This window comes from Drosophila serrata, unplaced genomic scaffold (genome assembly GCF_035046125.1).
Source record: "Drosophila serrata isolate PLE 108 unplaced genomic scaffold, ASM3504612v1 contig_275, whole genome shotgun sequence".
NCBI classification, from domain to species: domain Eukaryota; kingdom Metazoa; phylum Arthropoda; class Insecta; order Diptera; family Drosophilidae; genus Drosophila; species Drosophila serrata.
Genome location: NW_028257173.1, coordinates 3,363,381 through 3,375,627, shown reverse-complemented (window position 1 = coordinate 3,375,627; position 12,247 = coordinate 3,363,381). Strand labels below are relative to the sequence as shown.

The window sequence follows — 12,247 nt, the reverse complement described above, 5'->3', positions numbered from 1 at the left end:
AGTTGCAGCGAAAAGTCTGTGGCCGCTGCTTATGTAAATTATTCAGTCGATGTGGAGGGGAAAATGAGCTGGGGGATGATGATGCTCTCTCCAAGAGCTGGGAGTCAACAGCAGACTGATGATTTAATGCGAACCGCAGACTTTTGTCGAGCTAAGCATTTAATTGTTTCGAGGAGCTATGGCTTGGCAGCGGGGACAGAGTGGAGTGCACCAGGAAGATCAATGGGTTGGGTTTAGGGTTGGGTTTGGAGTATGGAGTCTGGAGTCTGGAGTCTGGGGCTTTGGCTTTGGCTTAAGCTCCATTTTGTTAGAGTGCCGAGTGCACTTGGCTCAAATACCTAAAACAGAGCTTGCTGCTAGCTGTGGCAAATTTGTGAAGCGTTCATGATTAGATTGCTATCCATTAATGGGTTATATTGTGGGCTAAATGCAAATTACCATTTAAGCGGTGAGGTAAAGATCTTTGGAAAGAAAATGTGGCCTGAAAGGACTAATAACATACCAAAACAAGAAAGGAAGCTAACTTCGGCAGGCCGAAGTTTATATACCCTTGCAGATAGAACTTCTATGAATAGGAATCCATACAATATAAATTATATATATTTGTGTTAAAAAACAATGAAGTAATACCTGCTTTCATTTCATTCACCTATACATATTATATTTGCAGTTTTACATTCACAGATTTGCATTTTTCCTCTACATTAAACGATCGCTTGTATGGCACCTATATGATATAGTCGTCCGATTTTCATAAAATTTTACACAAAATTGTAGAATAATATGAAATGGCTATATCTCAAATTTGATCAAATTCTGTTGAAAACTAAAAATTTTTTATTTTTTTTTTTTAAACTTTTCCGATCATTCCTATGACAGCTATATGATATAGTCATCCGATCCGGCCCGTTCCGACATATATACGAGTGAGAGTATATAAAAGACTAACTGCAAAGTTTCATTCAGATAGCTTTAAAACTGAGAGACTAGTTTGCGTAGAAACGGACAGACGGACAGACGGACAGACGGACATGGCTAGATCGACTCGGCTGTTGATCCTGATCAAGTATATATATACTTTATATAGTCGGAGGTGCCTCCTTCACTGCGTTGCAAACTTCTGACTGAAATTATAATACCCTGCAAGGGTATAAAAATAATAGGAAGCTCATTAATCATTTCCCAAAATATATCTCATTTTAAACCGCACTTCCAGAAACAAGAAATATGTTTTTTAAGCATCCAATTAACTTTAATTACAACACGTTCATCTTGCCCCTTTCCGCTTAAATCCCCCTTAACTTGGATTCATATATATTTTGTCATTGCTGGCTTATCATAAATTGAACCCAAAATCATTTCAAGAAATCTGGAAGCTACCCTTAGACATTCCTTTTTAAAGCAGCGTTAACTAGGCTATTTCTGAAATCTAACCCTTTGCACTCTTAACCCATTCATCTGCCACCCTTAAGGATATACGATGGTACATATATATTCATGCAGAGAAAGAGCTCATATATAGAGTTTATTTTGTGCTGATCATGGGAATGGTCAAAGTAACATCAAACAAACTATTCATCATCACTTTTTGACGCGGCACAGCAAACATCAGAGAGTAGCATATGCTAGACCCTCGTTTCCCCTCCCTCCCCCCTAACAGTCATGATGTGCTTTTAAGTGCATATGTGTGTGTGTGTGTGTGTGTGAGAGAGCGGGGTTTTACTCACGCATGCACTTGGAGAAATTTAATAAGTTAGTTTCAAAAAATTATAGTCTTAAAAGGAAATGTAATTAATTTCTTGATAATAGTATATAAAATTTTAAATATGTTTTCATTAAGTTAAACAATTAACGAAAAAAACATAATTAGTAAAACCTTGAAAATATATCATGAATTGCTACAGGAAGTGCTGCAAATGCTAAATCCCTGGAATAGGTGCAGTAAAGTATGCAATACAATTTTTCAAATTGCATATTCCATTGGAAAAGCTTCTTGTGTGAGTTTGACTCCATTATAATTAATTCTGCAACCATAATTATATACATATATTATATATTTTATAATATTATTATAGTATATCATCCTTTTTTAATGTTTAAATATTCTCCTATAGGAGTTTATTTATTTCCAGTGTGGAAGCTGTAAGGACTAATGGAAAATTGGCATGAAAGACGAGCTACTATGGAAATTTAATCACATTCACATCTCACACAATACATCATCATCATTGAGTGCGTATGTGTATGTGGTGTGTGTGTGTGTATATATATATATATATGTGTGTGGCACTTAAGACTCTCACACGCATGTCGTCTCTCTAAGCGCCATTGTGGGTGTGAGTGTGAGTTAGGGTGATGGGAGAGCGATTGCGAGTGTGTGTGGGTTGTGTTTCCGCAAGTTTGTTAACTGCATTAGTACGAGAGCCTTCTGTGTTTGATTATGCCTAGAGGGTAGACACACGCAATACCCTGCACATCCACACGCACACTTACTTGTACGAGTTCCAATGAATGGGATAAAGTTTTTAGGTTCTGATTGCTTGATTGTGTCTGTCAACAATGGTTGACATACAGACAAACTCATTCTCACATAGAATACCGACTGACCTAAACAGATTTTGTGTATTATCATGGGTAGGGATTTAAAGTTTTTAATACCCTAACCACTCTACAGGGAATATCTGAGAAGAGTTTTGTAATTTTTTGTGAGCATTTAAATATATATTAAGTGGCATTTAAAGTGATCTAAACATTATTTAAATAAGTAGAATTTTGGGGAATATTTGTTTTAAATTTTGTGGATTAATATTCTTTCAGAATTCAGTTTAAATTGAATTGGAAGACTGACTGGAAAAGTAATATGATAATTTTAAGAATATAAATTCTATATTATATTTCTTTGATTCATAGCTTTTACCTAACACTTTCCAGTGTATCTATGCTTTTGTATCAAGTGACAAATTTTCATATCTTAATTATAAGCGGGCTGTCATAGTTTTGGCTACTGGAATTGTTTTTCATTCATCCCTAAATTTTCATAGAAATCGGGTCTTATCAACATTTTCCGTTTATTTGTTTGCTTTTGCTCATTTGCAACAAAAGGGGTTTTTTAGGGGGAGTTTCGGTTTAGTTTCGTTGGGTTTTTTGGGGTTTGGCTTCAGTTACTTTTGGTTTTGGTCATATAATTATGTTGTGTCAGTTTACGGCAATCAAAGCAAAATGCTTTATGTAAGCAAAAGAAGAAAAAACCCCAATGACAATAACGAATGCAATGACAGTGACAATTTCTCAGTGAAACAGAGCGAAAAAGAGGAAGAAGCGGTCAAAGATAGAGGAAGAAGAAAGTAAACACAGAAAGAAAATACGGGAAATAATGATATAAGATTGTTTTAAATGAATAAATTTAAAAAATATTCTAAATATAATTCAAGAAGTATTTATGATTTTTTAATGAAATCTACTTAAGTGGAGGGAGGCATGTGATGTGTATTCAAGATATATTAAAAATAGGTTCAATTTAGCTAATATTGGTATACAAAACTTTTGTTTTCTTTGAATTTTTAGTAAGAACTACATTTTATTTACATTTATAAATATAAATGTTTGATCTAGTATATCTTGTAAAAACCTTTATAATATCTTTGTTTTATATTCTAAATGTTTCCTTATTTTCTAACTCAAAAATATCTTCATGTGCAACTTATTTGGAGTGTAATTACTGTTATTTCGTTAACAAAAAAAGAAATGCGACAAGATGAAGTAAAATTTTACGCTAAATTTGCCATGTGCAATGTACCCCCTTGTAACTTGGCCAATTCAGACCTCCCACACCCACACTCACATATACTACTACATATGCAACGCGTCACGCTTGAAAACTTGAGTTTAATTTCAAGCGATGCGCCTTGAATTAAAACATGTTAGATAACAGCACTAACAGCACTAACAATACTAACAACTTTGGCAACAGAAACCAAATTGCCGTTGGCCTTCAAAAAGGAAGAGAAGAAAAAGAACAAGAGCTGAGCAAAAAAAAAGCGGAAACAGAAACAGAAATTGCGGCAACTGTAACTTTTTTGGACCAACTAAACGACGCTGTAAAGCAGCAACAAATAAAACTGTAAAAAATAGAGTTAAAGGTTTAGAAAAAAACAAAATAAAAAAAAAATTAAAGAGGAGGAGGAGAAGTGGTGGCCATGGAGCGGCAAGCGGGAAAAGCGTCGTCTTTATTCTAATGCCACTTCATGGTCCGGAGAAGATGCAGAACACCAGTAGTCCCAACAAACACAGTAACAAATGAAAAGAGAGATATTAAGTTTAAAAAGTACTCTACTATACTTAATAAGATAGTAAAAAACCATTTAAATATACCGTTAATATTTAAATAATAATAATAATACTAAATAAATAAAAATTGTTCCTATTTGGAGACAGTTTTAATAAGAAATAAAGTTAACTTCGGAAATCCAAAGTTTGCAATGGCCGATGTATATATTTTTATATTACAATCTTACCTGCAATTAAATGTTAAAAAAAACGCATACCTAAGGCAAATATGCATTAATTTCAATTCGGAAAGCTTTGCTATGCTATTTTTTATTAGTTTGATAAATCTGCATACTTAATCTGCAACTGAAAAAATGTTAATTTTTTTCTCTTAATTTTTGACAATTTTGACGATAAAAATTTTAAAATTTCTGAAAAAAAGAGTGGCAAGGCTAGATCGACTCGGCTGTTGATGCTGATCTAGAATATATAAGGTTTATAGGGTCGGAAATGACTCCTTCACAGCGTTACAAGCTTCTGACTAAAAATAATAATACCATTTCTTGAGTCAATATTATTTATATTTTTAATGACAAATTGTTCAACACATCATAGCTTAAAAATCTCATAACTTAGCCAAAAAAGCTTTAATTTTAATTCGGAAAGCTGTCCTGTGTTAGTTTTTTAGGTTAACAAATTTGCACACTCAATAAACAATTTTAAAACTTTTAAAATTTTGTCAATTTTTGACAGTTTAAAAAAGTAAATTTTTGCATGTAAAATTTTGAAAAAATTTTTAAATTTTTATTTTCTGTCTGAGCTTGCTAGATCGATTCAGCTCTTCATGCTGATTAAGAATATATATGATTTATAGGGTCGAAAATGATTCCTTTAATGACAAAAAATAAAATGCCCTCCGCATGGGTATAAAAATGTATTTATCAATCAATTATTTGTCTACAATCTTCTCTTTGAACTTAAAAACTAATTAAAAAAATATATATATTCCGAAAAGCATGACTTTATGTAGGCAATACGAATAAATATAGGAAAAGGTATCAAAATAACTATAAATATTATTCTTTCCACTCGAAATTACTTTAATAAAACTATAACCCTTCAAATGCAAGAGAACAATTTCATTAAAGTATAAAATATAAAGCTAAAAATTTTTAAATTTCTCACACATTTATATATTACATATTGGTGTACCATTTATGAGGGTGTTGGTTGGAGACACAAGAGGCAAGCAAGGACATAGACAGAAGCGAAATGCAGGCGGCAGGATAAAGTGTCCAGCCAAAAAACCGCTAAAACAGTCGTCGTTTCCGGCTCCGCTCCGGGCTCTTAACTCCCATGGCTGCCAGCGAGTTATCCTTGCATTCGGCTTTCTCTTTTTTGCAGCTGAGAGACTTTAACCCATGCTGTGCCCAAGGACCAAAAAACTAAAAATAATAAAAAAAAAACTAGAAATCAAGAGGAAGCTAAAAACACAAAACCCCAGCGAGAGGGAAAGTGAAAGTCTGGCCGAGTGCGACTTTAGCAATTTTTAGTGCAACTAATTCTTTCTGAAGTATCTCATTGTTGGACTGCAAAAAGCCGCAATTTAGTGCGGCGTATGGGGTACACCTCCTGCTTCTCCTTGTTATCCTTCCTCCTGGCACCTCTTTTGCCTCACCCAAAAACACCAAAATCCAAGCTAGCTTTTGGGAGGCAACATTTTCACAGTTGGAAGCCTAAGCCTACTTCGTGTTCTTGTTTTTGTTGTCCTTGTTTTTTGCCGCAGGAAGTCAAAAGTCTCGCGGCAGCTTAAACAGGCGAAAAAGGATGGCAACAGGGGCCCTAGAAAGAGATGGACTAAGTGGGCATGTAGTAGTAGTAGTAACAGGAAAGAGTGGTCAACAGGGGGGAGGGGAGGAAAATGGAGAGGCTCTTGTTATCCTTGGCCAACGGAGTTTATTTCCCTCCAGTTGATTGTCACTGTTACAGTTTAGCCAGAGGAGAATTCACACTCTCTCTCTCTCTGTCTCTCTGTCTCCGTTATGGCTGTTGTCCTTGTCCTTGTGTCCTTGTGGGTGTTGCCGGTTATACACTCGAGTACAAATGGCCATAATATGTTAGCCATATTGTTGCCGAGTTGAAAGTCACTTGGCGTTAGCCTGGCAAAAGTTGTCGCAAACAGTTGTACAGGAGTCCAGTTGAAGTGTGCAAAGTCTAGGATCAAGGATCAGCTAATCACTGCCAGATGTTGTTGAGACTCTACATTTCCTTGTTGTTTAATTGTACTTTTAAGGATTTTTTATAGTTTTATAGTGAAGGTTTGGAGAACATTTCAAGGAAAAGATTGCTAGGTTACCTCATAAATAGTATTAGATAGGTAATCAGAATATATCTCTTTCTTTAAAGTATAAATAATTACTCTTTGTATGTATTTAATCAAATGTATACGTATTTAATCTACTCACAATACCGTATTATCTACAATTCGTTGAATCATCTATTAAAAATAAATCTTAAAATGCAATATCTTTTCACTTCGATGGCTTGCTATGAAGCATGCTCCGATATTTCCAACTAAACAGAACCAATCCATATATAGAACCCATGAGAATGATTCATATATAGAGGAGGCACTCATTCAAGGCGAAAAATCGTAAATGAAACTCATTGCGTTCCGCTTGACTCAGATTTAAGGTCTAGACTCATAGGCTCTCGACTCTAGACTCTAGACAATCCTCAAGACTATTTGTAATTTCTCGACTAAAAAACGGAAAGTAAAATATAATATTCGCTGCGAACGGAAATGAGCAATTGGAGCGTGAAAAAAGCGTAATTACAGCCAATTCTCTTCAAAGATCTGGACGAGGGAGTAGCGTTTATGGAAATTCAGCTGGCAAAAGAAAAACATCATATCCGCTGGCAAGATGGCAAGCTAATGAGCGGCGATGTTTAATTAAAACTTCTCGCAATTGTTTCTAATGGGTGTCGTTAGGGCATTAAACAGCGGTGTATAAATCACAGGGTCCCCTTGCCTTTACACACATCACATGTACTATAAGCTTCCATTCTGGCCACTTCCGTTTGCCAAACACGTAGCCATAAAGGCCAACACAGGGAATGGGAATAAGATAGAAAAAAAAGACGACACACGCGGCGAGGAAAACTTATGCTGAAGATAAGACATAAGCAAGGGAAAACTGGTCTAAAAGGGAGGGGAAAAACCTTATCAACTCAAGCCCCAAGATTTACCAGCCAGACACGTGGAAATGTGCGGCAAGCTCAACTACTATTATTTTTTTTTTTTCCTCGCCTCCCTTTTTCGGCTATACATATATATTTCTTTTTTCGTCCTGGCTTCTATTGCCTCTTAATGCTAATGAAAAATATTTCCAACTGTGCTGCCAGGATTAAGGGAGGTTACCCGTTTATTACTCGACAAGCCTTCAAAATCTCAAGCACCACAATACACACAACCCACCAGCAGCAGCAACGGAACAATAAGTGGCATAAAACTGAAGCCACGACCTTTTATTATCTATCTTGAGGGAGATGGAAGAGTATAGGGGGAGAGACATCGTTTAATATTTAGTTGAAGATTTAATGCAGCCACTAAATAGTCGGGGGACGCATAAGAGCAGAAGGTGGAAAATGGAGATGAAAGCGTGTCACGACCGATTAAGAGCAGAGAGATTAGAAATGACACTTTTCATTCAGCCAAAAAGATTCATTTTCAGCTATTCCTTGGAGTCTTTAAATTTATCGTTGGGTTTTCTGAATAATTTAAGGAGAAAATTAAAATTATTTAGTGCTACTTTGAAACATTTTACCAACTATTAATTAGATCTTTAAATTAATTTCCTATTTTTAAAGCTAGTTATCCTTTCCTATCAAAAACCATATTAATTTCCCATTAACCTTAGCCTCCTTTGGCATCTTATCACGGTCTCCTCGCTGGCATTTTGTATCGCTGTGATAAGCTCCGAGAATGTGCTGCCTGAATTACATAATGAGTCCGGGGTTTAAGGTTTCATCTTTGCCATTTGGCCGTCCTGCTGTGGGCCTCCTTTAGGACCCCAAGGACTTCCTGGAAAATTATGCCCCCCTGGGCCACCAATTCCAGCCTCGATTCCTGTGTGGCACGTACCTACAGCTGAACTTGCGGCTGTACATTTTAATTAAGGAGGAGGGAGGAGTAGCCACTGTAGCCCCTGGACACCACATGAAGTTTCCGACGCCTGGCCAAAAAATATTTCAATAACTTCTATAAATAAAATTATGCCTGAAAATTTCTAGATGTCCAGAGATTTATTTTCGGCAATTGAAATTTAAATGAAACCATGTGAAAGGCCTGAACAGAAAGCAGTCCCAAACGCAACGACCAGAAGTCGCACAACTCATTCATGCAGAAGTCCATTGACATTTAATAGCCGACAGAGTCCGACTCGGAGTTGAGTCTCAGGTCTCAGTCTCAGTCCCAATATTTGGTCACAGGCAGAGCTTACTTGACTCTCAGGTGACTCGACCTGCGGGACCGGGTACCCATCCCCAGGACTCTGGTCTTGGAGCTCTGAATCCAAAGCCCGAACTCAGTCATTCTCCCGCCACGTTCTTGCCTCGAGGGTCTCCACGAGTATGGAAGCAGGTCTAGTTAAACCAGAAAATAAGGTAGCAAAATCCAAAAGAGAGTACCGAGTTTAGGCTACATTACAAAAAAATATATATATATATGTATATTTGTTGTTAATATATAAATCACGTGTAATTTTAAATTGCTTCAAGATAAAAAAAAGTTTTGATATATATTTATAAACGCAGTGAACTGAAAGCCAAATAACCAGACAAGTCAAAAATAAATAAATATTTATAATTTTAATTTGCTTTGAAAAAATCTAAAAAAAAAACAAAAACTTAAATGTCATGAAAACAACATAAAAATTGGAACGAGAAAATAAATGAAAACAACATTTTATAGATGAGAAAAAAGCAAGGATCGGCTAAGAATGTCCAGAGACAATAAGTGTCCCCTATTTAAGGCCACCTGCAACTGTGCCCCTACAACTCAGTCTGGTGAATAAGGTCCAGATATACAAGTCCAACCTTGCCCCCACTTGGAGATATGGGATTCAAGTTTATGGCATAGCGGCCAAAACTAATGTGAGTTGCATCCGGGTCTTCCAAAGCAAGTGCCTGCGGAGAATTACTGGTGCTGAGTGGTTTATTCGTAACATTGACTAAGCGAGGGACCTTAGTATTAACAAAAATTATAATTTGCTTTAGGAAAAAGAAATAAACAGATTTTAGTTCTAGCAAAGTAAAAAAAAATATATAACAAAATATAAAGAAGTAAGTTGAGCTCAAAATAACATGTTTCACCTTGGGGACTCACCAACAGAATGAACTGAATCAACTGAAAACATTACTTAAATAGCTCGGGATGAAGCAGCAAAGCCTACTTTGATTTGCAAATAAAATTGAATAGAAAACAGGGCCAACTAAGATTTATAGCTCTTTAAAATGATTATAACTAACAATACTAAAACAAAAAACATTCATTGCGAGATATCTTCTAGTCGTTCAGACTTACCTTTGTGCAGTTCTGGTATTTGTATCACTTGGTCTGCCTCTGCAAGTTTTTTTTTTCCATTTCACTTTGGCTTATTTGCTGTTCCTCTCTTGCACAGGATGTGGCCAACACACAGGTGCACATGTCTCCATTCCGGCGGCATTTGAGCCAAGAGTGAAGCGAAGCTGGGCGGGGGAAGTCCCCGTCCTCTTAAATGGACAGCAGGTTCGGTTCGAAAGCAAATTACGCATAAATCATAGAAAATTAAAAGGCCCAAGCAAGTGAATGAACGAATGAATGAGTGAATGAATGAACGAGTGAGTGAATGAGCGACCAAAGCGAACGGATGGAATGTAACTTCCGTTCAAGTAATTAATGATGACACACCCAAAGTATGGGAATGATTTTGCCGCAGACATATAAATTGTGATTGCCTAATGGGATAAGCTGGACATCGATTAAGGGATTTGGTGAAGACCAATGACAGCCATGGAAAAATGTGTGAAAACTGTCAACAGGAATGTCAGTCTAATTGGATTTTAACTCTTTTTCGATGAAAACAAAACGAAAAATAAAAGAACGAACAAAATGAAACCAAAGATAAGGGAATAAAACATGATTTTCTCTGAGGTCTGAAAGTGTTCAATTAAAATTGATAGAATGTTTAAACTAATCACATTTAATTCAGTATTTTTGGTTGACAAAAATATTATTAATTGATTTAAAAATCATTCCCTCAAGCCTCAGTATCACTTAAACCATTATAAATTTACAAACAGATTTTTCAATTAAGAACCAAGAGATTTAGGAACCCGACTCGCATGAAAGCCCATAAATTGGTGCCGCCCAAAATCAATTTCATCTCTCACAGAGATTACCATAAAAGCCGATTTTCATCGATATTTGGAATCGACCATCGGGTTTTTTTTTTTTTTTTGGTACTCGTTTCGGGCCACGTTCGCCGCGGCTCTAAGCCGCAAAGTTCAATGGTCGAAACAGTCGCCGCCGTCGCATCCAATGAACTGATTAGACGAACAATTAATTTCGGCCAATTATGGTGGCGCCTCGGACCCAAAAGCTGGACTGAAACTGGAAACCACTTAAGCGCGATTTGATTGAAAAGCTTAAAAGGAGCACTGCCTGCCCCAGCTCCTGCTCCTGCTCCTGCCACCCCTGGAGGCACCCACAGTCGAAGAGTCAACCCCCATGGCATTGCGTGGCGCATGGCCACCCCCAACAATTTGACATAAATCTAAACAAAACAAGGCAAGCCGGGGCAGACCAAGTCCGCAAATCGTAGTCCTGTCCTGTCCTAGTCCCTGTCGCAGTCCTCTCAGTCCTCAGAGCCCCGTTTTAACAGTGTTTTTGTAATTATCAGAGAAGGACGTATGTCCTTCGCAGAGGTGATATTATCCATAGCACAGAAAAAAAACGAAATACGAATACTTAAGTTAAATAAAACTCTTAATAAACAATGTTCTCCCTTATTCAAGAGTTAAGTAAATAATCAAAAGTCTATAATTTAATTAAACCATATTATTTTTACACCATTTATTAACTAGTACTTATTATTTAAATATTAAATATGTGTTTAATCACTAGTCCTGCATATCCTGCGCTACCCTAACACCAGAATTTCATTGCTTTTGTTGTTATTGTTTCTCCCAGGATTGCTCCAGGCGACGAACGGCCGCAGGACGACTCCATTAATCAAGGCCGCAAACAAGCGTGGCAGAGCCTGGGGTCGGAGGTCAGACCGATGACAGTGCCGGGGCGATATGCAATGCAAGTGGGTGTTGGTGTGTGTATGCTCTACTCTACTCTACTCTGGCCCACACACACACACACATAAATACATAAATAATTAGAATGATTCTTTAAAGGGCAAATTACCTAATTTGAAACGCTTTGAATAATTACCCCAGACTAAAATTTTAGTCCTTTCAGCAGAGCAGAGAAAATCTGTTTTAAATGCCGGAGCAGGGGGACCAGCAAAAGATACTAGACACTCGCCAGAGACTGCACTAAGCGGCTTAATGCCCCCAAAATGAAGATAAAGTGTTTTTGGACCAATGCAATTCCTCCGAGAGAAGGAGAGATACAGACACATTTTAAGTCCAAGCTGTTTGAAAATAATTAGAGCGTTTACTGACCGCCTCCCACTAATTTTCCGATTTTCCCCGCAAAATGTTGAAAGCAGAGATAAATCAAGATGGAGACATAACTAGACGCTGATGGAGGAGCTCAAGCATATTTAATGGCTGCAGCAAATTGTTGAATTTAAGCATTATATTATAGGTAAAATGCAGTAGAGTTCAAAGGATAAATAATACAATCAATAGAGTAAAATATATCACTTGTATTATTACGAACTTTAGACTATTTTAACTTCTTCAAAAGTATTTATAAATGTTATTT

At 36.6% G+C, this 12,247-nt stretch overlaps 3 protein-coding genes across 9 annotated transcripts in view; 2 read left to right on the top strand and 1 right to left on the bottom strand.

Moving 5' to 3' along the window:
- Positions 1 to 11,450, top strand: part of Yip1d1 (Yip1 domain-containing 1) — a 224,753-nt gene extending 213,303 nt beyond the window's left edge. The window contains exon 7 of the mRNA XM_086834792.1: positions 8,187 to 11,450. Within this exon, the coding sequence (XP_086690918.1) occupies positions 8,187 to 8,239 (53 nt within the window). The 3' untranslated portion in view covers positions 8,240 to 11,450. The remainder of the gene's footprint in view (positions 1 to 8,186) is intronic.
- Positions 1 to 12,247, bottom strand: part of LOC110177976 (uncharacterized) — a 157,667-nt gene that overhangs the window by 76,751 nt on the left and 68,669 nt on the right. Inside the window, exon 4 of one of the 4 annotated variants that reach the window (XM_086834794.1) lies at positions 5,153 to 6,123. The exons of the other annotated variants lie outside the window; for them this stretch is intronic. Coding sequence (XP_086690920.1) covers positions 6,057 to 6,123 — 67 coding nt within the window. The 3' untranslated portion in view covers positions 5,153 to 6,056. Of the gene's footprint in view, positions 1 to 5,152; positions 6,124 to 12,247 lie in introns of those variants that run through there. 4 annotated transcript variants of the gene reach the window in all.
- kek1 (leucine-rich repeat, immunoglobulin-like domain-containing kekkon 1 protein) overlaps positions 1 to 12,247 on the top strand; it is a 199,118-nt gene that overhangs the window by 175,813 nt on the left and 11,058 nt on the right. For 3 of the 4 annotated variants that reach the window (XM_086834786.1, XM_086834783.1, XM_086834784.1), the window contains one exon: positions 11,498 to 12,127. The exons of the other annotated variant lie outside the window; for it this stretch is intronic. The gene's annotated coding sequence lies outside the window, so the exon portion shown is untranslated. The remainder of the gene's footprint in view (positions 1 to 11,497; positions 12,128 to 12,247) is intronic. 4 annotated transcript variants of the gene reach the window in all.